This window comes from Micrasema longulum, unplaced genomic scaffold (assembly GCF_059751315.1).
Source record: "Micrasema longulum isolate JH-2025_06_02 unplaced genomic scaffold, ASM5975131v1 h1tg002328l, whole genome shotgun sequence".
In the NCBI taxonomy this organism is placed as follows: Eukaryota; Metazoa; Arthropoda; class Insecta; order Trichoptera; family Brachycentridae; genus Micrasema; species Micrasema longulum.
Window position 1 is genome coordinate 86,939 of NW_028279478.1, and position 26,643 is coordinate 113,581.

The 26,643-nt window shown below is 31.6% G+C and overlaps 1 protein-coding gene across 1 annotated transcript; it reads left to right on the forward strand.

The window, feature by feature from the left end:
* The first annotated feature begins 987 nt into the window (after positions 1–987).
* On the forward strand, positions 988–19,129 carry LOC148272460 (serine/threonine-protein kinase pelle-like). The gene is made up of 10 exons (XM_088240018.1): positions 988–1,311; positions 9,502–9,691; positions 11,222–11,325; positions 11,797–11,865; positions 12,621–12,777; positions 13,414–13,563; positions 13,886–14,012; positions 15,164–15,328; positions 17,696–17,892; positions 18,894–19,129. Exons 1-10 carry the CDS (start codon positions 1,087–1,089, stop codon positions 19,073–19,075), a joined length of 1,566 nt encoding a protein of 521 aa, XP_088096144.1. The 5' UTR covers positions 988–1,086; the 3' UTR covers positions 19,076–19,129.
* The last annotated feature ends 7,514 nt before the right edge of the window (positions 19,130–26,643 follow it).

Here is a 26,643-nt window from a genome sequence, read left to right on the forward strand (position 1 = left end):
GGGTGGAACAAAATTTTTGACACTTTTAATGGGTAGGTAAACGTATTGAAGGGTTCTAGACCCGTCGGTATAAACTGATGTACTTACATCATAACTCGATGGCGGGGGGGGTTGATAGTGTATCTTAGTAGTCAGTCGGGAGATTTTTATCTTCAACTATGACGCCATACTGAAGTTATGTCATTTCAGGGCGTGTATATGTGTACCGTGACGTACGCTTCCCCTTGTTCCATATAGATGTACCTACCCAAGACTTGAAGGTGAGGGGTCGGTAGTATATCTTTGTAATCGTTAGACAGAATTTATCTTCAACTGCAGCCCAACTATTCCATACAGCACTTGAGCTTAGACTCAGATCTCAGTTGCACAAGAGTTTCGGCATTTTTTTGTTGATCTTGTAATCTGAATTCTGGTCTTTATCTCCGAATCCAGATCCTAAATACCAATTGATATAAAAGATAGCAATGAAACCTACAATGAGGAAGTTCAGGGTTTTTTTTTGAATTTTTTATTTGTTAATAGACTGTTAAACTAAGTCAAATATTTTTTTAAAAAATTTTTCTATATCGTATTGTCGGCGCTACGATTTTTCAAAGTTTTGTATTTCTGAAATAACTCCGCGTGTAACGTCAGAGGTTCATTTCCGCTTATTCTCATTTAGTTCTTCCTATTGGTCCAGAAGCGACAAGCAGACCGGAAATCTTCCATAGCTCTCAGATCATAGGATGATTCACATGAACCAGTGACGTCATTTAAAGTAGTGCGTTTTTATCAAAGTATTTTTTACTATTTTTTCTGTACATTTTCAAGAAACTTAGCTCTACAATTTAATGCTCTAATTTTTACCCCGCGTAAGAAAACATTTTTTGTATTCAATTTCCCGTAGGGCTGAAGTTCCTCATTGTAATAATCGAATAGTCAGTTATTGAAATGATCATAATCGATTATCTACTCTACTACCGTCAGCCGTCAGCTATTCACTAGTTTGTGTTTGTCAAACTTTGTTGTGGGCGGTCCGGAAGTTTTGCTCGATTCTTAATTTCGGTTTTCATATATTTCTGTTTTGGTGACATTTGGTTTTTGTATATGTGTGTCAAGTGTTCTGTGCATAAGTTTTTTTGGACGCATTCAATATTAAGAGATCGTTTCTCTGCCTGCATTAAAATGGCTCGCGAAAACAATAACAACTCAATTTACGTGTACGAAATACCTTACATGGAAAGAAAACAATTGTGTCGTATTTTGGATTTAAATGGTGATTGGAAAGATTTAGGAGGATTGCATATGGGATATCAAGTGTTTGACATACAGGTTAGTCCTAATTGCTATATACCACTATAATATGATCAAAATACCGTATGAAATTATTACTTATTTGAGTATTGACAGATTACACACGGGTTTTTCCTTATTTTCGTTTCACAACTATTTTGTTTTCTGGGTGTTTTTGGCAACTTACAAACATTAAAGTACACTTTATTTATAATGTAATCGATGTACATGGTCGAACTTGGTTATTACGAGGAAGATGGGACCGACTGAATTTTGTAATAAACATTAATCGTTATACCAGAGAAAGGTTTTTTTAAAATCCAATCGCCAGTGCACATTGTCATTAAGTAAACAAATTAATATACGTTTAGTTCATACAGATAATTAAAAATATAATAATATCAAGAAAAATTATAATGAATGCTTACAAACACACTACTGCGAAACCGTCCAATTTTGCCCTGGTTGGATATTTTGCCCAAACAGTCTAATCTATGATCAACCTTTAAAAAAACATATTTCCATTTGATTTCGGTAAATTTGGTACAATTTGGTACCAAATTTGGTACCAAATTTACCGAAATCAAATGGAAATATGTTTTTTTAAAGGTTGATCATAGATTAGACTGTTCGGGCAAAATATCCATCCAGGGCAAAATTGGATGATTTCACGGTACCTACTTTCTAAATTTAATATGCAGACAAATAAGCATTCTTATTTATCTAAACATTTTTCATGCCACATTCTATTTCACAATTAATTGCCACTTTTTCTCGAATTGAGAGACACTTCATCTTGTTAGTGAACACGTTTATAATTTAAGGGTTAGTTTATAACTGATCTGACATCAACAACAATACAATTATGTATCCTATTTTATTGTTTAAAAAAGTTATCAGAAAAAAAAGGGTTTTAAAAAAAAAATGTGTGTCATATCAGCACTAAGTTTTTGCCTTAGAATTAAGAATAGTCCAGAAACCACATACGCACATCAAACAGAAGGTGACTCAACTTCTCATAAATGAGTAGGTTTATGTTTTGACCCATTGGTTTCATTGTAGACGTCGCTCAGTACGCAACCCCTGATTCTAATTTAACCATGCCATGTTGTGTCCTTTTAAAGTGTAGAAATACTGCTAGGATCTTAATGAAACAGGATGCAATCACATTTCATGTGTAATAAGCAAATGAATGTGTATGTAACAAATGCATTAATTAAAAATTGAATTATTTTCCATCTGTCAGATTGTGGAAGAAACAAAATGGAAATTTCGTTAGTGTTGCCAGAGGTAATAATTTTTTTTACCCTACTTTGCTCATATAACAAGAGAAATAATGAAAATTGAACCTCGGATTAAACAACGCCGTGGTGGACATTTGGCCGACATTATCTTTAAAACATAAAATATTATTTAACATGATATAAAAATATCCGTTTTATATAAAATAAAATTGGTTTTATATTTTAAGTTCAAAGTTCAAAGTTCATTAATTCAATTACGCTTATTAAATGGCCCTTTACTTATTTACTCTGTTGTGTCAATCAATGTTTCCGAGTGCACAATAAAATTTTAGAAAAATTAACAAATTGTTTTTTTTACCTTACATTTGTGTTATGGTTATATTCTTCGCGATCTGGCAATATTACACAGTCTGCTGTATTCACATATGATTCTACGCTCCTTATGGACTATTCTTAATTCTATGGTTTTTGCTTATGAATCTCTTGATGTTGTGTTATTCCTTAAAAACTTAAAAAAGAACATAATTTTTCGTACTCAAAAATTTTTTTTACTGCTCATTGCTATATATCAAATGGTTCGAAATTTCTTGTAGAACATAACCCCACATTTAACTTATTTTGTGATTTTTATCAAGAAGCTGGCTTTTAGATAATGACGGCAGTATAGTCCACTTCTGGCTAATTTTAGAACCAGTAAAAATGGTTGAATTTCAACCCCCTTGATCCCTTACTCCATACCTCCCCACAAACACAAAATATTACTTGCCATAAAGATTTGATATATTACTTCCATAAATTATTATATAGGTAACCGGTCCGTAATAAATGATTATCGGTTAAAAACAATGTGTTATTAAGATTAACAAATCCAACAGGGATGGAGAACACTTTAGAGAAGTAAATATAGAAGTCTAGACATTTACAGGGCTTATGATCTGTCATTGGCCGGTTTAAGTGGCCACTTTAGTTACCACTAGTGTTATTATTTTAACAGCCAGAGACTAATATGCGTATAATGAGTTAGAATCTAGCTTAAATATATCTTCTCTTCAAGACCGTCGAAATAATTCCGACCTTCTTGTTCTATTTAAAATTCTCAACTCACCCTTTGATGCGCCTGAACTACTGAGCTCAACAAAATTAAATATCCCAACTAGAAACCTCAGACAAAACTTAATCTTTCATACCGATAACCATAGAACTAACCATGGTTTTCATTACCCCATGCCCAGAATTCTTAGGTCTACCAACAAACATATCAGCCTTGATTTCTTTGATAAAGGGTTGTCATCTTTCATACTATCACTGAATCAAATTCAATTGTAAACACCTCTCTCCCGCTTCCACTCCCACCAAGTCTATAATATACCATTGTGTCTTTCTACTTTCTTTTATAATAATCTTCTATGTATTCATATGTCCTTAAAATGACCATTGGGCATATATATAAATAAATATTAATAAATAAATTATGTAATGAATAACCACAAAGTTAGTGCTTCAAATAAAAAATTTAAATCGAACAACATAAAATAAATAAATAAATTTACTCAATGTACAATATTTATAATGTTCCAAAAGTAGGTAGAGTAGCAGTTAAATGGTCATTTACCTGAGCTAGTTCAATAAACTCATGATGATCTCAAGTTATTTCACGACGCACATGCAACTTTCTCCTTTCTAGTTTGGATACACCTTTGCAAAATTATACTTAATTGGATTGCTAAACAGCAAAAAATCAATCTTTACTCTTCCTGCTTCAAACCAAAACTTTTTATTTTTCTATTTTGTAACTAGTTGAGAATTGGTTATGTATTTGTTCGCATATTGCCAAAATGTATACAGATACAGATTAGTCTGTGCTGGACCACTTTTTGCTCTTTGAAATGGATTATGTACCTATATAAATTGCTCGCATGTATGTAAAGCAAACCATGGCTATATGGTATTGGTGATAAGTTTTTTTTATTAAATTGAAAACATATTATACAAAATTACATACAATATTCCCAAGGAGTTTAAAAAAAAAACTCATTTAGGGACATACTGATAACAATATTTATTTACAGACGTTTTTATATTTTAAACTTTAATATTATTTACAAAAGCAGAAAAATTAAAATTATGATATACTACAAATTAAAAAGGGTATGAAAATTACTTAAAAATAACAAAATAAACATAATACTAGGCATGGAAATAAATTCAAAATGATGATTACATTATGCAATCTGGGAAAAAAAATTTAAAAAGTATAAAAAGTTTAAAAATTACATATATGTATATATACAAACTGAACTAGTACAAAATAAAAAAAGTTTTTTTTTAAATTAACAAAATATGCGCACACCCAATACTGGTTAATTTTTTTTTATCAAAAACGCATTAAAATTACGTATACAAGCTAAAAAAGTATAAAAAAAACACAAATAATTTTTCAATAGTATTAAAAATTACATATACAAGCAAAAACGGTAAAATATTAAAAGTTATATGTTCAAGATGCGCAATTCTCTGGATAAACTAACATTATTTATTCAAAGTACTTCTGGAAAAAATAATTCTTCAATTCGCACGTCCTGTTTCTATATTTTGAAATTGGTACTTTAAATTTTTGTGGCAATTTATTAAATTCCTTTATTAAATTTTTACTGTTGAAAATTGAATAATTTCATGTACTCAAGATATTTAAATCATTCTTCACATATTGTAAATAAATAAACCATGGTTTTGTCGGTAAAAATATTTAAAACATTTTTGTATGTACTGGTGGATTTTTGCACGCATTGTGAAGTATCTGTGAATAAGCTCATGGTATGACATCAAACGAAATACGCGTTTTGAAAATAATCTCTGTCTCTCTCGCGCTCAGACGCGCTTATGAGCGTGACATAGACAACTATTGCTTTGTTAGTTGCTAATTATATGGTAATAAAATATACGCAGGATGCTTTTGCGTTTGTCTGAATTTCGCTGCGATTCTTAATAGTAAAAATAGAATAATCTGTATTCGATGTATATGTATTAAGCTATGGATTAAAAACTGGTTTATAAATACATATTTTCATTTAATCGAATCGTGTATAGGGCGATTATCTAGTGCATTACTTACATTTTTAGGTTTATGTAAAATACTTTGTCATTATTACTTCCGACATTTATTTTTTAATTTTAATAGTTATAATTTATCACTAATATAAGATTAAGTTTGTTAATATTTTGATTATTTTGTTGTAATTTTTCTAGTTATTAAGTTCTATCTTCCTTCGAATTTTACTGTAAGTTTCTATTTTCTGCTAAATAGGCACTATCAGGTTTTGGTGGGTTTTTCTGTTAGTGCCTATTTCAATTTATGTTGAAATTTTTATTGGTTTGGATATGTGTTTATTATTACAATTGATATTTTGATGTTATTCTTGTACTTATATTTTTCTTGTCTTTTGTTTGTATCTATATTGTTATTCCTGTCTGTTTATGTTTTTCTTATGTTTATAAATGTAACTTGTTTTTGGCCGATGTTATTAAGTTTTGGTAGTAGGCCCTAATAAAGAAAAAAAAAAAGCCCAAATTTAAAAAACGAAATTCATGACTTTTTAGACATATGTATAGATCAGAACTATTTTAAATTTAACAATGAAATCTAAATATTTATTGATAATTTTTGTCCTATCTCAAACTTTTATTACGTATGCCATATTGTGGTTTTCATTATTCATACTACGTAATATTACTCATATCCTATTTATGATTTCTAAGAAAGGATTTACATGCTGTGAGTTAGTGTATTGTTTATCCTGATTTTCTGATCAAAACACATTTGAGCAGTTTAAAAAATATTTCTTAGTAAAACATGCATACTGTCTAGACCTATCAACTCATTGATATTCTGCTCATGCGTTTTGTTTATTTATTTGTTTACGGACATTGTCCATTTATACAATTCATAAGGATAAACATTCATTTATTTATTTATTTACATACATAAGTTTATTGTACATTATTTGAGACGTAAGTCCCAACACTATGGGACTAAAAGTCCTGTGTTGAGATGGGACGACATTACAATATAAGAACAGTTAAAATCATTAAATAAGAAGAAAAAAAGCATTGATAAACATAAAGGATATCGAGACAAGATCTGGACTATCTATTTAGTGCTCGTTTAAATCGTTGTAAACTTTAAAAAATGTAATGATTATCGCCTTATAAGTCTTATGAGCTATATATTGAAATTGTTTCTTAAAATAATACATGCCGGAATAAGAAGCGGTTGCCGTCAATTGAAAAATATAACTTTACTTATGACACATTACGTATATTTATTTATTCATATTTTTTGCTTACAAACTATAATTAATAATAAAAATAATGTGACCTCACTGGGGTTTCCTGTGCCGAGGACACTTAACAATTTACTTTTTAAAAATTACATTTGAGAATAAACAAAGAAGACTAACTTAAAAAAACGAAGATAATTAACAAATATTTAGACAGTTTAAAAAACAAGGTATTTATGTACATCTATATTATTTATATCACAAAACACACAATGAAAATAACAAAAACCTAACATAAGCTATACACTTGTGGAGCAGTTGATTCAATATTGGTATGGGCGAATGAGACAATCCATTTTACTTCTACCTAGCTCCACTATCCATTTTTTTATTAAACATTTTCTCGTTACTAATTGTTTTATATAGTTAATTATAAGTTTGAAATCATTTTTAGTCTAGTATTAAGTATCTATAAGGGAAATTTTGTTGGTTGGAATCGTTTTTGGCAAACTTTAAATTCAAACAAGGGAAGCCGATACAAAAATATACAAAATTTAATCCGACCCTCTCCCTGGTATCATGCCTACACATTGTCTAAAAGAATCATATCCAATGTTATCAGACTGAGGATTGGACACTGTATTGTGAATAAACATTTGTTTAAAATCAAGATTGTGGACAGTCCTCGGTGTGAGTGCGGGCTTGACGAGGAGTGCATAGACCACGTGTTTTTTTGATGCCCCATTCGGAATGCATATCCTTTGTACACCAATCCAAACCTTCCTCTTACCTTAAATTCATCTCATGTCTTGTCAGTCTTATCCCCAGAAGTAGTTTTGAACTCGACCAAATTCATTGTTTTGAATGATATAAATTTTTTGACTGAAATATATTTGACAATGTTTGATTATGTCCAAATGCTTGCAGACTGGCTGGATTTCCTCCCTAGGGAGTTGTTCATATTTAAATTTATTTCAACAGAGAGGGAAAAAGCTTTCGAGAAGGGAATATGGAAGTCTAGGCATTTACAGGGCTTATGACCTGTCATTGGCTGGTTTAAGTGGCCACTTTACGTGATTTGGTTCAGCCGGATGAATCTCACCCACGTGATAAAGGTTTCAGCTCTTTCACTTCACAAAAGTCAACAGATGGAAGAGTTGAGGAAATGTGGATGTTCAAACATGGGCAGAATGGTGAATGTTACACAGTGTGTAAAGTGGCCACTTAAACCAGCCAATGACAGGTCATAAGCCCTGTAAATGCCTAGACTTCCATATTACCTTCTCGAAAGCTTTTTCCCTCTCTGTTGAAATAAATTTAAATATGAACAACTCCCTAGGGAGGAAATCCAGCCAGTCTGCAAGCATTTGGACATAATCAAACATTGTTGAATTACTACCTGGTAAAAGAAGAAGTATAAAAATTGGAAAATTGTTTCCAGGCGTTGCCTAGTAGGTGATTTGGTTCAGCCGGATGAATCTCACCCACGTGATAAAGGTTTCAGCTCTTTCACTTCACAAAAGTCAACAGATGGAAGAGTTGAGGAAATGTGGATGTTCAAACATGGGCAGAATGGTGAATGTTACACAGTGTGTAAAGTGGCCACTTAAACCAGCCAATGACAGGTCATAAGCCCTGTAAATGCCTAGACTTCCATATTCCCTTCTCGAAAGCTTTTTCCCTCTCTGTTGAAATATATTTGAATTAATTTTTAATTTTTTTAAACGTTTAAAGCACACCACATGGCACAAATTATCCTTGTTAGGATGGGTTGCCTTAACCAATAAAAAAATAAATAAAATGTATCTATTATATCTGTACCTCGAGGCAGACGGATGCAAATCCAGAATTTGATGAAATGACATTTCGATTTTCGTATCCAGTTTATGATTATGTCCATTGATTTTGAAGAAATGTAAGTCTTATAATAATAATTTATTAACAAAAATAACAACTACTTTATCTACTACATACACACTTCGGTAATGAATGAATGAACCAATGTATTATGATACTGAATATACAAATTAATGTTATAAATTATTATAAATCACTTACAGAAAGTAGATTCTTTAGTCTTGTGTTGAACATTTGACATTTGGATTTGCATCCGTCTGTCTCTGAGGTACAGATATTATAACTGTATTATTGTGTATATGACTGTGGATTTCAATAAAATTATCTTATTTTTCTTGCGGTGCCTTGTCAGGTCCCTCCGGCGTTGGCGATCACTACAGTGAAAGCGTCTCGGTCCTGCGCTTCTCTTATATTCCGCAGCCAGGACAACTGCTTATTGGATGTACTCGCTATAGCGATTCCTGGGAAAAGATGACCAGAGTGGTTTCCCGTTGCCTTCTCTGGTGGATTTTTCTGTCGGGGTTACCTTCCCTTAGCTGGTTGGTTCTGGTTTAGAGGCGCCAGAAACTCACATTTCATCTTCTTGTTATCTGCTGTGATCGCACCGTTACGAGTGTGATCCCATTGCCCAGGGTTCGTAAAGTGGAGGCTAACGATTAGGACTAGTCAGTAGTGTTGCCGGTGGAATGCAACTGGGTGTTTGCAGCATTTTATAGAATCACACCCTCCAGCAGGATGTGACTCACTGCGACTCTACTGACAGTTTGAACCCCCTGAATAAATTATACAGTTATTATTTTTTTTTGTGTAGATTGCTAATATTTATTCTAAGTTCTATTTTTTTCTTCCAGGAAATTGAAAATGAGAGTAGACGGTGTGGATCTTCTCCTACAGATATGTTATTGGAGCGCTGGGGACAGCAGAACCACACCGTGTTAGAGTTGTTTGTACTGCTCGCCCAAATAAAGCATCGGCCCGCTTTGGAGTGTACACGGAATCTAGTAGATCCACAGTTCCATTGTCTGATTGAGCCTTTAGATGGTAAGTTACCGTGCCATTTTCACTTTGCATCTATTTTAAATCTCAAACTAAAACTAATATTATATGAATATCCATTATATATCTTGGAGATCTCGGAGCTGTGATCACATATTATTGAAATTGTAAAACGTATCAACTTTCTCTACCTCATATCGTTGCTTAAATTCAAAAGGGCAAAAAATTAAAAACCACGAAATTTTTTTTTATTGCCAAAATGAGATTTAAATCAGTCACATTTTTTATAAGAAAAAGACTCTCATGGATTTTGCATTACAATTGACCCAAATCGTGCAACAGCCCTTTTGGTATTTTGTGTTTTGGTGACTAACTTCAGAGCTTTATGGGTAAAGTTAGGACAAAACTCCAAAATTACATAGATACAGTTTAAAAAAAAACAATCTAATGATACTAAAATGTGAGTTAAAAAAATAAGATTATAAAAAAATTGCAAAAACTCAATTAAAAAATCTTCGATTGGCTCTACTGAAAAAAGTCAAAAATCCTTAGAGAAACTACCGTTTTAGTTGCCCTTCTGGACTTTCTCCAAAAATAAAAATAATAATCATCATTGGCGGCCTCCGTGGTGTAGTGGTCAAGACGTTGACTTGCACACGGAAGGTTCCGGGTTTGATTCCCAGTGAGAATACAAAAATTAAATGTGATTTTTCTCAAGCCTGGGTGTTCTGTGATGTAATTCACCACTGTAAGTGGGCCTAGTGGCCTGTTGTGGTGCCAAAAAAAAGTGGTTTGATAAAAAACATGCATTTTATGTATATTTATTTATTTTATTTTTTTAACTTTTTGTACATAACGTTAATTGTACATTGGCGGGCTTATTGCCAAATTGCAATTTCTTCCAATCAACCAATAAAATAAAAGTTTTATTTTTATAATTAATGTTACAAAACATATTTAATAGAAAATAAAAATAGAAAAGCTAAAGAAATATAAAAATAGAAATAAATGTACTGTTGTATAAATTATCTTAAATCAATACCATTACTCAATGGGAAAAAGGAAAAAGAGGAAACAGGAAAGGAGGAGAGATTAAGGAAGAGAAAGGAGGTGTTTCTTTAGACGTGATTTAAACAGAGATACTGTAGTAACATCTTTGATGGTGGATGGGAGATGATTCCACAGTCGAGCCGCATGGACACCATATGAGTTAGAGAAGAAAGAGGAATTGTGGATGGGTATTAAGAGAGTGCTTTAATAATTAGAACAAAGAGGTAAAACATGAACTGATAAGCGTTTAAATTTTTCACGCAGGTATATAGGAGTGTTAGGACTATGAAGTACATTGAACAGAAGCGAGAGGGAGTGATAGGCCCTCCGCTGTCTAATTTTGAGCCATTTCAGTTGCCTACGATAATCAGAAATGTGTTCATATTTCCTAAGACCAAAAATGTACCTTACGCATGTATTCTGAAGTAGTTCAAGTTTATCGAGTTGCTCACAGCTTAAATCAGTCATGGAAATATCAGCGTAATCTAGATGTATATGTAATAAATTAATAAACTTTCCTTATAGTTGAAACAACGACAGAAATGGAACCCCCTGGAAGATTAGTTTCATCAGACAATAATAACAGCACATCAAACAATGTTCCACTTCACATTAAATATATAGAACAGGTGAATTAATATATTTTTTTTATTTTAATATGCGATTATTTTGTGTGAAGCTACTAATTAAAATTAATGTGTCGACCGGTTTCGGATCACAACTGTTTCGTTAAGGCGTAAAAATAAATGACACATTTTTAATGTTACTAAAGTTTAACACTAAAGCCGATTTATAATGATCCCGACGATGATGGGATGCAATGAGGAAGTTCTACCTAATATTTACAGTCTGCATTTAGTGATGGGTTAAACAACCAGTAAAGTAATGCAGACTACAATTGTCAAATAAAGAAATAATTGTATCTACATAAATAACATCAATTCTAATAATGGACGCTGTGATGCAATACGAAATATCGGAAAAGAATGTGAACGAAACACGACATAATAATAACCCAGAAAAACTCATTGTCTGTTATCCTGCTTTAAAATTCATTATAAGTTTTACTGTTTATTATAAAACTATTAATTTTCTTGCAGGGCGTAAAAATAGAATCTTCCAGCAAAATAGAAAATGGGCCTCCATATGAAAGTACCAAAACTACACATGTAAGGTCTTTTTGCTACATTTTTTCTAACAAATATAAATGTGTATGAATATGTATATTTATTTATTATTTATTTGTATATAGAGAGGGTTTTGCATGACAGTTATAAAATTAAAATCAAAGAGTTTGGTATAACAAGTTGATATGCAGTTACTTATATAATTAACAACAATAAGAATAAAGTGTTAAATGACATTATTCTTTATAGATATAAAGATGCAATACTGCACGTAAGTAGTTAGGTGCATTATTAAATGTGTTGAAAAATTTTAATAGTGCTATGGAAAAAAATTAAGTTTACATTAGGTTTTTATTTATTTATTCATATTTTTCTCTTACAAACTATAATTAATAATAAAAATAATGTGACCTCACTTGGGTGCCGAGGACACTTAACAATAGCCTTTTTCGAAATATTTTTACATTTGAGAATAAACAAAGAAGAATATTCAGACAGTTTTAAACACTACGTATTTATGTTTATAATTAATGTATGTACATCCATATTATTTATATTACAAAACGCACAATGGAAATAACAAAAACCTAACATAAGCTATACACTTGTGGCGCAGTTGATTCAATATTGGTTTGGACGAATGAGACAATCTATTTTACTTCTACCTAGCTCCACTATTAATTTTTTATAGCCTATTTAAACATTTTCTCGTTACTAATCGTTTTAATAGATAGTGTACATTATTTAAGTGTAGAATTTTACTGATTGAAATGGTGATGGTTATGTCTTTATTTTAGGAGACTCGTTCACCATCTTCCGCTGTATCGGAAGGAAGAGTGGCTGAAAGTGCCGGAGCCCTTCTTATGATTCCGTACAAGGAGTTGTTTATTGCAACCCAGGAATGGCACCCTTCAAATGTTCTCGGGAAAGGTGGTTTCGGAGTTGTTTATAAAGGTAACGCTTATTTATTTAACAATTGGTACTACTGACACTACAACAATAACCAATGAACCAAAAATTAATATTTTTATTAATATGTAAAATTTAATTTATTTATACTAACATATTGTGCACGATGTGTGCATCGCGCTTGTGTGTTTGTCAGGCATTAAATAAATAAATAATTGTAAAACAATAAATATCGATCCACCATATTTTATTTCATCATGCATTGGTGTGAAATTATTTTGAAAGGTTTTTGCCGTGGTGTGAAATCGGCCAATCATGCGATATCACGCATTAGGCTCGTGGTTTGCACGTGCCAAGTGGTCCAGTCTCCGTGAATGTACGGTAGTTAAGCACTTTCGACTCGATGTCTACTTTTAGTGAAAAAGGAAATCGAGTCAGCGTAAGCCTGTCTCATAGTGTAGTGATTGGCGAGTTCACCTGCCATGCTTGATGTCCCGGATTCAATTCCTGGGAGAGTGGACATGAAAAATTGGTTTTAACGGTGATTTGCATTGCAAAACTCAATTAGCACCTGAAGCGTAAGACTGATCACCATGTATTTAAAGAACCATTGCACTACTGGTGTGGATAGGAAAATGATAACCATACACATTTGGATTGACTTTTTTCTTTTTTTTTTAGGTGATTGGAAGCATACGGCTGTGGCTATTAAACGTTTAAAAAGTCCTACTGAAGATGGGGGTGTGTCCGCAGAGACTTTACGAGAACTGAAATATCTTAACGCCTGCAGACATGATAACGTCCTACCTCTATACGGGTACAGTGTTGGAGGTACGTCAGCTTAGTCTATGAACCTAAAAATCTTCTACTTATCATGTGCGTCATATCAAAGTAACATGACACGTGGCTGCCTAAATTTCCAATAAAATTACAAAAATTTAACATTACCCAAAGTAATCTTATACTTGTGTTATGATAATATATTGTTTGCGGTCTGGTAACATTATGCGGTCACTTTGCATATGCTCACAGGCAGGATGTCACACTTTTAGACAGTGCGATCTATGCAATCCATGATTCTACACGCCTTCTGGTATATAATAATTCTATGCATAGATTATAGGAAAAATATTAATCATGAATGCAATTCCAGGTGAATTACCGTGCCTCGTATATCAGTTGATGTCGGGAGGATCCCTAGAAGATAGACTCAAGTGTAAGAACGGACAGTTACCTCTACCCTGGAAACAGAGGCTACGAATAGCTCAAGGAGTAGCAAAGTAAAAATATTATATGTATTTTATTTATTGCATATACGAGGTGTGTTCAGAAAATATTTTTTTTTATTTTGGGGGTTTGGAGAGTCCGGGCCGTTCGTCATCTTCAACGTCTTCCAGGCCATCTTGGAAACGCTTATACCACTCGTAAACTCTTGTTTTACTCATAGCTGACTCACCATAGGCCTTTGTCAACATTTTACACACTTTATTAAATTTTTTACACAAAATTTTATACAAATTCTTTGATCCATTGATCCATGAACGAAAATCGCCAAACCTTAGCGGCTGCCACAGACAAAGTAAACAATAAATTCAGCTGAAAATTATTGCATACTTAAAGGGCATGTATACCAACATGAAAAACAAAAATGACAACAGGACTCTTCAAACCCGTGAAATTAAAAAAATCCTAGTATTTTCTGAACACACTTCGTACATACATATTTGCCCGAAAAGTAATGTCAGTGTTTTTTTTGGTGCGACTGTACATCAGAGCGCGCGTGGACCGGTTTCAATTTTCAAAGATCAATTTTTCATCAGTCTGTTTTACTATACAGGTGTTCTTTAAACCCTGTCACATCTGAAACCACGATGATCAGTATGGGCAAGAAGACATATTAGCATATCAAAAAAAATATTTAGAACAAATATTATTTTTTTTAAAAGTGACGGGAGCGCGGCACAGTACCAGGCTCCCCCCTCTCCCTCCTCGTTTCTCCCCTGCAGAAGTAAGCAACCGTTTGCTTTTTTTGATATTTTATTATTTTAAATTTTATTCCTTCTAAAAAATTATTATTATTAAAATTTAAATTATAAGTGCCAATATGTCTTCATGCTCATACTGATCATCGTGGTTTCGGATGTGACAGGGTCTTTTACTATGTTTTTTTACTATGTATTTTACTACGTTTTTACTATGTCGTTTGCTATTTTTTAAACTATGTTTTTGTTTTTACTATGTATTTTACTATGTTTTTAATATGTTTTTTACTATGGTTTTTGCTATATTTTCACTATGTTGACTAAATTTTTTTTTTTTTCTTTGTATCGATTACTGTTTTTATATTTTGACCGTCTTAGAATGGGGTAAATAACCTTAGTTAGATAGTCAAAGCAACTTATAATTTGATGTTTATTATTATTTGTTTTAGGGGTTTACAGTACCTGCACACAGTTTCTCAGACGCCCCTTATTCATGGCGACATTAAGTCGGCCAATATCCTTTTGGACACATGCGGAGAACCAAAAATTGGAGATTTTGGTTTAGCAAGGGAAGGGCCAAACACAGACGAGTTCACACACATGAAAGTCTCACGGTTAGTTAAAAAATAATATTAATGTTAAGAGTATGTATGGAGAATCTACATATATCTATATTATAATAATTGTTCTTATCAATGGAAGCCCTGGTATGTCTACAATGGTGAAACATTTATTTAAATTTAATACAACAGAGAGGGAAAACATTATTGAGAAGGGAATATGAAAGTCTAGGCATTTACAAGACTTATGACCTGTCATTGGCTGGTTTAAGTGGCCACTTTGCACACTGTGTAACATTCTCCAGTCAGTCAGGAAATCCAGCCAGTCTGCAAGCATTTGGACACACTCAAACATTGTTGAAACATTTATTTATTTAATAAACGCCCAGAGGGCTCTTAAAAATATACAGTTAAAAATACATAGAGCATTATAGAAACTAACATAAAATAAAATCATAACTATTACACTAAACATAAAATTAATTCTAAAAAAAGAAAGAACGAAAGAAGAAAGAAGAAAGAAAAGGAAATAAAGTGAAGATGAGTAGAGAAACACATTAAAAAGAGGAGAATTGAGGGGGTGGCCATTCGATGGATAGGGTAGCTGATTTGACTGCAGCAGAAGTGGTGTGGAGCAAGTCCAACAGCTCAGCATAATTATTTGCACTTCTGTGGATGCTCACCAGGGGAGGGGAGAACGGTGGGTGAAATTTGTCCTATTGTACTCGCACTGGAACATGTGTCGGAATCTGGTGGTCCTTGTGGGTACACGAAAGTTTATTGAGGACAGTAATTTTGGGCAATCTATTATGGTGCACATCACTTTGTGAATTAGAGTGAGGTCAACAATTGTCCATTTAACCATTTTTGACAAAGTTTTCAGTAAGGTTCAGGTTATCGTTACAAAAGAGTCCTCTCATTTTATTGAATGCAGCACATGCTCCCTCAATTCTGGATGTAAAATGATTTTGTTGTGATACTGCCAAGGTATTTGAACTTGTCCACTAGTTCGACTGTAGAGATGCTCCCGAATAATCAAGTCACATTTGATTTTAGCAACATAAATTTTTAAACCTTTCCAGCTACATCAATTCAGTTTAAGAGTTCTTGAAGATTTGTTATGCTTTCAGCCATTATTACAACTCCACTGATCTCCACTCCCAGACTAGAGTTTTCTAGAGCTTTTTTAAGTTTTTTTTTTTGTTGTTTTTTGTCCAATATACATAAGAGGTAAAACAGAGTATTAAAAAAATAAAGGATAATTACATAGCAATGAAATAGATATTAATAATAAAAATAGCAAACAAAAAAATCCCACAAAGGCATGGTCTGTTTGTGGGTATACAAAAAATGTTTATGATTTTTTGCTCCTATAATAAATAGACAGGCATAAATTTTTTGTGTAATAGTAGAAAGAGAAAAGAAAATATTCTGTAAAAGATTATAAGGTACTTTTTTATTTTATAGTAATTAATAAGGAAATAAAAAATATAAAAAAAACATAAAAATATTCCTTATTATTAAAGGGCAATAAAGTATATCATAGAAAAAAAGAGTTAATATTTTTAGTTTGAGTCCAGGATAGCGCATGTTTTTTAAAAGAGTACTTAATTTGAAAACACATTGAATAATATGGGGGACAGAATAGAACCTTGTCGAACCCCTCCTCGCGATTCTCCCTTGATATTCTCCATTGTGCACTGCCAGTCTAGCTTCGATTGACGTATTTTAATTAGCAATTACTGTGTTTAGTGTGCTGTTCATATCAATTTCTATTCTTCCATCTCTTGAAAACGAGCTTCCCAGATAAACAAATTCTTCTACTTGTTCAAGACATTTGTAGTTTGTGATTTTTACACGTATATATGGTATCACTTTTTTATTATAGCACCGCATAATTTCAACTGTCATTCATATCGCGGCAAAACTGTTTCACACTTTTACGATAACTGTTTAAACAATCTTCTTTCAAAATTATGTTTATAACTTCAAATAATATTTGTATTACCAAATTTTTAAACTTTCTGCATCGTAGTTAATTGATGCAAAGACTTTATCCTTCCTAAACATGCGTCAACTGCATGTCACAATTTAGTAAAATGTCAAAATTAGACACTTAAACAAAATGATCAATTACACTGAACCTACTTTGAATTTAGTTTGAGACAACAATTTACACATTTTTTTATTTACCTTGATTTTATTCACCATTTTGGGCAAACGCGGCGGCGCGCGGCCTCGGCGTCTTTTGGCAGATCGAAAGAGTTTCGAAAAATTTTCAACGTATAACCGGGGTTATAAAAAATGTTAATTGGGGGATATTTGAATGAGAATGTATGCAAAAAAATGGGACCCAAACATTTCGGCGGAAAATTACAAAATAAGTCCTTAAGTCTATATTTTATCTGTTTTTTTTTTCAGAATTCACGGAACGCGTCCATATCTTCCCGACGAATTCCTTCGTGGTCGCCGTTTGTCCGTAAAGGTAGATACCTACAGCTTCGGTGTTGTCCTGTTTGAGTTGGTCACTGGACTACCAGCCTTCGACAGACGGAAACCGAAATGCTTCTTAAAAGACAATGTAGTGGAATTCTGTCAAGAGAATATCACGAGAATGGGTTGGTTTTAATTTTAAAACTATTTATTACCAATGTTTGTATGTATTTTTTTCCACTCATTCATCAGAACTCATTCTTGAGCGTAAGACTGATCATCTTACCTTCATGTAACAAAAGTGATCAAGATATACAGCGATTGGTGTACCAATGCAGTGCCTTATGCGCCATTAGGTGCGGAAAGGGAATGATGATGATGATGATTTTTTTATTTATTTATTTTATTAGGTATACAAATAGTATGTACAAAATATTGTCGGTGTTTTGTAGTAAGTGTGAATAAGCCATTTTTAGGAAAGTCATATTGTCCATAAAAAAAAAATCATTTCTGCCACAAAATACTATATACGTATAATTTTTAGATAGAGTAAATTTTAGCGGAAACAGAAACGGAAACGAATGCGGAAGTGTAAATACTATGAAAAAAAAGTAAAATTTTTAGTGATATTAATATTCAAAATTAAGTAGTGGTAGTTATATTTTATGAAAAGTAGTTTGCCCGCATCTAACAATCTGCTCGATGTTCTTAATATATAATACCAGCTCCGCTAAATAATTGCTCACTGGCAACGCTGCTGGGAGGAGCTTATAAATATTAGTATGTGTAAAGTTCCGTTCGAATTTACGTTATAAAAGTTGCGGAAATAGAAAAGGAAACGGACGTCAAAAAACGTGCAAAGGTCTGTTGCATATCTATTGTGGAGATGCTTCTCCTGTAAAATTGGCTATTTCACCCTTTTTACTAAACACCAACGATATATTGACAAGTTTTTTGTATTATTAGTGTAGGACACCCATGCACACACAAAAAAAAATTGTTAACACTAAAAACAATGATTCATTAATAATAAAATAGATGCATATAATAATTATTATTAATTAAATATGTGATTCAATCAATATTTCTATGACTTTTGACTAAGTTTACGTTCATTGTCATGAAAAATATCAACCTCGGTAAATCTACAGGTAAATCATATTATTGAATGTGTATTTTTTTCCAGATGGCTTACAAGATGTTAGGCTTACAGAAATGGGGGACAACGATCCTGAATTATGTAAAAAGATGATTGTCATCGGACTACAGTGCGTTCAAAGCAGACCTTCCGACAGACCTCACATGGTACAAATCTGGCACGAACTGACGTCTATTGGAACAGTCGCTCCTGACATTCAACAATTTTAACAAGAACAAAACTTTAATTATCACTATTGTGGTGATAATTACTGAGCATCAAAAGAGTAGAATAAAGAAAAATTTCTTTCAGGCGTGAAAGAGACAAAAAAGGTTTTCTGTGGGCGTAACGTAACTACTGACATATGGAGTATTCAAATATTTAAAAAATATGTACTCTAAGGAAAATAAGTAAAGTTGACTTTTTACCCTCTCAGTACCAACGTCATTCCTCAGCTACACGAAGAAAAATAATCATATCTCGTTATTTTCTTAACCAATCTGCCCCATTTTTTGCATGCATCTAGGCCCAAAATTGAACTTCGAGTGTCAATAATAATAATATAACCTTAATTTATTTCAACAGAGAGAAAGATGTATTCTGTACAACACCATATAATTTTTATGTGGTAGACCACGCTTGTTCTGACGTTTGTGTTTTAATAATAATAATAATCATGGTTTATTAACAAAAAATTACAATCACTTTGTCTACTACATACATACATAGGTAATGGAATTCTCTGGATCATGTCTAGTCTGCCTAACTAGGTACAACCTGTTTTAAGGCAGACATTTTTATGCAAAAATAAACAATAAAATTACTATTTATTATACTATTTATTATTTAAGAATGTTTTTGAGTAAATTTACGATTTTTTTCTACCTAAATCCAGTAAACAATTTTTTACAAATTTATTTAATTGAATCCATTTTAATACCTGTCCAGATTTTATAACGATTGTTTTATGAATTATTTTTATAATTAAAAAAAACTTCGCAATATTAAGGTTTTTTATTATACTTTCTTATATTTTTATTCATTTTATATGTTCTTTACCATATTTTTATAAAAAAACAGTTATACAATAATTATGCATGCCTTTTGTATTCTGTACCTTTATTTTACATCCCCTGAGCCCCAATGTCATTCCTGAACACATTTTTTTTGTAAACCATGCAAGCTTAAAAATTATTTTTTTAAACTCTGGCACTGAGAGGGTTAACAAACTTTTATATCTATGTATACACAGATAATCATACCTTAATCACATAAATGAGATTACTAAAAAGGCAATGGGATGCCACGGATATTTGCTTCGAACTGTTAATGATTTTAATTCCATCCACTCATTTATTTATTAATTATATATACGGCCTAAGCAAATTACAACAGTTACACGAAGAAACATAAATGCAAGAAATTGAACAAAAAGAACATAAAACTATGTAGCAAAGACAAACAAGGGCAAAACAATAATTGCATACAATATATACATAAAAACGAAAGACCTAACACTTTGCGCTAAACCATGCCAATCCAATTTCATCCCACACTGTTTAGTCGCGAAGAGATCTACGAAAAGCCGGAAGATCTATCCCAAAGAATTCCAAGTCGTGTGATGAATTGACTAATCTACACATTCTGGACATTGGGGCATAAAAACCATAGTTGCTCTTAAAAGATTCTATAAATAGCAGATTTTGACTTTTGGTGACACGGTTAGGAACATGAAAAGAAATTGATTGCAACAGAGATGGGACATCACTTATAGCATTAAGTATTTTGAAAATGCATATAAGGTCCATCTCAGTTCTACGTCTCTCCAATGAAGACAGATTAAGAGATTGCTCTATTTCAAAATAGGAATAATTACCCCTTTGTAATCCGAGCAACCATGCCACTTTTCTTAGAAAACGGTGTTGGACAGACTCAACTTTAAACTTAATTTTCCAGCTGAACAAACTGACTATAACTTTTTTATAAATAAATTAACTTGCCATGATTGCAGATCCTTTTATATAGGAAAAACATCGCGTTCATTTAATATAAGAATCAAGGAGCATATGAGATGTCTCAATAACAATAATTTTTCTGAATTTGCTGCCCATATTATAACAAATAATCATTCTTTTAATTTTGAAAATGGAATTGAAATATTGCATTTAAATAATAAAAATAAACTAATTAATCTTTTTGAAATTTTAGAAATAAAAAAAGCGGTAAAACAGAACTTAGACATAATTAATAATCAATTAAACTTAAGTCATAGTCCCATTTTTAATATTTTTCCTATAAAATCGAACTCTACTCTGAACGCAATTACCCCCTTCCCTCCCCTTCCCCCGCCTTAAACACAATTACCCCCTCCCTCACCCTTATTGACACCCACTAATTTGTTCACTGTTTCTTTTATGTATGTTTAGTTATAAAAATACCCTGAAGAAGGTAACAGTTGGTTACCGAAACTAGTTGGTAAAAATAAAGTGAGTATCAAAAAACAAAGTATAAGTTTTATTTCTCCAAATTTAATAACTTTTTTCTTTCTAAGCGAAGAATTCTTAATTATGTAATCAATTTTTATAAATTGGAGAATATAAACTGGACGTCCCTGATTTAACAAGACTGATAAGTATCTAAGTACCAAATAGGCGTACAAGATTGCAGTCTACCTTTGTTGTGACATCCGGTAGACAGAATTATTTTGTAAATTCTCCAATCGTCAGACTACACCTGCTCGGAAAAGAGTATAGAGAAATTGATGTGTTTCATTTCCATCATTAGTTTTTAGATTAAAAACTCTTACAGAGATAAAATCAAAATAACTTACCCTATTTAAATGCTGTAAAAATCACTGCCTTTTTGTATTTAACTTACCTGTACTTAAAAAATACCTACTGTTTACTTAATTTTTTTTGTCTAAAACTGATAATTTCAAAAAAATATTTATTTATTTACCCACCTAATTTCATGTAATATATCTTTATCTTGTGTATGTCTATAAAGCATAATGTAATTCGATACTTAATTATAAAAAAAACTACTTTTTCGACCTACCTACATATTAACTTATGTAATGAAACACATAAATTATAATTTTGTACCTGTCATGCAAAAGCCCTCTGGGCGTATATAATAAATAAAATATAGGCGAAATCGCTTAAAGATGCCTCAGCTGCAACTAGACGCAATAGGGAAATATCACATACTACGAATACCAATAAAAATATGTGAAATGTATTTAGAAAAATTAATTGTATTTTCATTTTTTGAAAAAATGTTTTTATTCATATTTAAAAAAATAAAATGAATAAAAAAATACGCCTTCACGAAAACGCGCCATGATTGATCATGACACTCGTGACGTTAAGATTTGTGTTTGTCTACAATGTTTGGAATTTTTTCTTACTATTTGTAGGGGCTGTTATCGCCTCATGGTTTTCACTAAGGATTTTGACACTGTGAATTATATATTCATTGTCCATCTGGGTACTATACAGAACTTGTAACCTTTTCTCCCAGACATAATACACAAAAAATAGTTGTAAAATCATTAATATATGTAAATAAACGCGAATGAAATAATATACAACGGTCTCTTCATACAGTGTTCATAATGGAATTACAAAATGTCGAACTTTAATGTGAATCGTGACATGTAAAGAGGCCTGGCCAAAACAATGAAGTATTTTCGCGGGAATTCAAAATTATACATTTCAAAATATTTTTAATGCTGCTTATGTACAAAAAACATTTTTACTCGAAAGTATTTCATAGACCCCTTATATTTAGATATTTTCCTATTAAAAGTCTTAAAGCATAAAATTTTTCCTTTACCTCTTCCGAGAAAAACCTGGGCCCCGATTACAATGAAGTTAACAGAGTTATCTTCGACTGTCTGTAAAGAAAAACCGATATTTGTGTACGAAAATGAGTGTATCTGCATGAACATTTGAAGTATCTTCATCGGTAACCTATAATGGAACATGTTCAAAAGAAAAAATTGTATGCATATTCTGCTTTTCACACAGAAAACTTAATTTTACTTTGTAGATAAAATTGAAGATAAATTTTAACTTCCCATTGTAATTGGGGCCCTGGCCCCCAGAAAAACTTATTTTTATTTTACAAATCAGAAGGGCTGTAAAATGAAAATAAAACAAAAAAAATATTTTTTGTGATTTACAAAATTATTATATTCTTTTATGTGTTAAAAAAAAAAATAATTTTTACAAAATTTTCATATTATTTTATTTATTTATAAAATAAATAACGCTTTAACTGAATGCCATTTTGATTAATTCACACTCCAGGATTTTTGACGGAAAAAATAATTATTAAAATCTGCTAAATAAATGCTATGTGCTGCTTTTGCAGTCAAAGAATATTCTTGAGAGACGTTTAAGAGTATTTCCAGTGTAAAAAAATAATTTACAGTGTTGAAAAAAAAAATATCTAGTCCACATATGCGTACTCAGCAACGCTTAAGATTAAGCTAATAAAATTCATAAATACTTTGAAGTTCTTAATTTTCATTGATTTATAGGCATTGCAATGTTAATTTAGAATGGGGAAGTTCAGCCCTATGGGAAATTAGAGCATTAAATTGTACGGCAAAGATTCTTGAAAATGTATGAAAGAAATATTTTAATAAAAATTAATTACTTTGAACAACGTCACTTGTTCATATGAATCAACCAACGATAAGACAGTTGTGAAAGATTTCCGATCTATAGTACGTCAACGGACCAATTGGCATAACTGATCGAAGAGGTGTGGAAGAGAACTTGAGACGTCACGTGGAGTAGTTTCAGAAATACAAAACTTTAAAAAATCATAGCACTGATAATACGATACATAGATATTAAATATTTTTTTTTTTGGTTTAGATTAATAGTCTATTAATAAATAAAGAAACTGCTTCAATCGATCAAAAATATTTTTATCGATTGAAGCATACCATATGTATACTCTTTTGATTTAAAAAAAGTGTTATGAAACGAAATGCATTTAATGCTAATAGGATTTTGTATAATTTTTATGTTGATTCTTTATAAGACTTCTGATTCTATATAACCATGTTACTTAAATTGTGAATTAATAAATGTATCTTTTATAATTCTCATTTTTTTTCCATAAAATTAATAAATTTTAATGTTTGTAGACAAGGACTGGAATCATTTTATTTATTTAAAACTTTATACAATTAATATAAGATCGGGCATATTGCCTTAAGGCAATTTCTTCCTACCTAACCAAACCGTTCAGTTTGAGAAAATTTCAAGTACACGAATCCCATAATTTCATACAAAATTTTAAACAAAAATTAACTAAAATAAATTTAAAAAATTACACTATACTATGAAGAGAGGAGAGGGGATGGGAAGGAAAGAAGAAGGAGAAAGGAACAGCTTAAACATTTAGATAGTAACATTTTAATCTTCATTTAAATTGATTTATTCATTCATTCAAAATTACACTCGTTTAAATATGAATCAACTTATTAAGGCTTTTTAGGGTGTGCATAGTAAAATTAATCAAATTAAATTATAATGACATGTGATGCAATAGAATAACAATCCAGAAAAACAAAGTATAAATAATAAATATTAAAATTCCAAAGAAGACAATGTAAAAAAAAGTAATCAGAAATAAATATTAAAATACAAATTATACATATTTAGATGTATACATAATCCGTTATACAAAATAATAGTATCATTGAAATCAATTGAAAAAATAAATATATAATTTAAATGATAATTGAGATATGGTTTCTAGAAACTCGCTCAAGAAATGAGAGTTATAAATACTATGCCAAATAACAGTGAGTACTAAATTTAATAATACAAAAATACCTAGTGAAAAAACATAAAAATATCAAGATATAAAAAGCAAAAAAGTTAAGTTCTCGTTAGTTCTGACATCTTTCATATTTAAAGTTATATTTTGGTAGTTCTTTTGTAGTCAACAAGATTTTTAGCCGAAACTGAAACAGAATTTCGGCGTCTGTTCTAGTTTCGGCCGAAATCGAAACTCAGAGTAATAATGCGTGAACCTATAGAGAAGCCCTATCACTATGTTTCATAGAACGCAAGCGATGTTGGTTTGTTGGTTAGCAACAGATTGGTGGTCATTTTGTTTTGTTTGACAACATAAACATAATGGTTCGACCGATCTACGTGCGGTTTTTTGCAAAATAATGAGCCTTGCGCTGGGCATTTTTCAGTTCTTAATATCTTCAATTTAATAAGTAGAAAAAAAGTTAGAAGCGTGCGAACATGTTTTATTCATCCATCACCAGGGTTGCATTCGATGAGAATCCATTTACTAAAAAATAGGGAGGATATTATTTTTTAGTTTACAAAAAATATTGTTTTAGAATGTCTACAAACAACATTCGTTTTTTGTGGATCCCAATAGGGAAATATCGCATACTACGAATACCGACACCTTGCTAGAAAAACGCAACATGTTTGGCCTTGGCAGTTGTGACGTCAAGATTCGTGACAACGTTCTAAACAAATTTGAATGGGCAGGAACAAATATGAATCGTGACGTATTAGGGGCGTGGCCAATGGAATGACCGTTTTTGCGGGAATTGAAAATTAAAAAATATTTTTTCTGCTACTAATAGTTAGTATTTTTTTTTAACTGGACAGTATTTCATAGACCTTTATTACTTTAAAAATGTTTAAAAAAGTGATATTTCCCTATTCAGATTCTCTCCTTAAATTCCGTATAATTTCTACACATTTAAATGATATTAACTTAAATGATATTAACTGACATCTAACACCATCTAAAGAACTCTATAAACTAAACAATTAAATGTCAATGAAGTTTTTCAACTAGACTCTTTAAAATGTATTCAAAAGTTAGCCTGTGATATAATTGTAAACGAAAAACTAAAACTTGCAAAAAGTGTAATTAACATGAACATAATATAAGAATATAATAATAATATTTGGCTGATTTATATAGCGCTGTTTTTGAGAAAAGTCACTTCAAGGGCGCTTTACAATAGTATACTTAAACTTACATTCTAACTAAACTGAGATATTATATTTTCTGATTTAAAATTGAGGGTATGATAATCTAAAGAAGTCAGATTTTAGTCGGGATCTCAACTGACTGGGACTGTCGATGATTCGTAAGAATAAAGGCAATTGGTTCCAGGCAGAAGGGCCGGCAACGGCAAAAGCACGATCTCCAAATCTAGTGTTAGGGGAGCGCCAGATTTCGACAAGTTTTCCTCTTCCTGAATCAAATACTGACCTAAGAGTTTTCTTTGACATGTATTTTCCCTAATACAAAGGTCCGATAAGTATCTTGGAGCCATTTCATGAAGGGATTTGAATACTGTCCAGCAAAGCTTGTATTTTATTGTATCTGCGCTTTTTAACCAATTCAAATCTTGAAGATGTTGTGAGATGTGAAAATATTTTTTTACTCCCGCTGCTGCTGTATTGAAAACAGATTGAAGTTTATTAGGTTGATATTTTGGGAGATTTGTGTATATTCCATTACGGTAATCTAGACGCAAAACGAGATAAGCTTTTACAAGAGCTTTAGTTGCGTCTATAGGAACATTTCGCAACAATATCACATAAAACATTCCATAACAAGACAAGGACAATCGAGAGTAATAAATCAGGGACTGAAATTATACAATAAACTACCAGACAAAACTAAACAAAAGACTTAGACAAACTTGTCAAAAGGCGTAAAAAATATTATTATCAACAACCAAGAATGAATAAAAAACTATTTATTATTTTTGTAAAATGAATGTAAT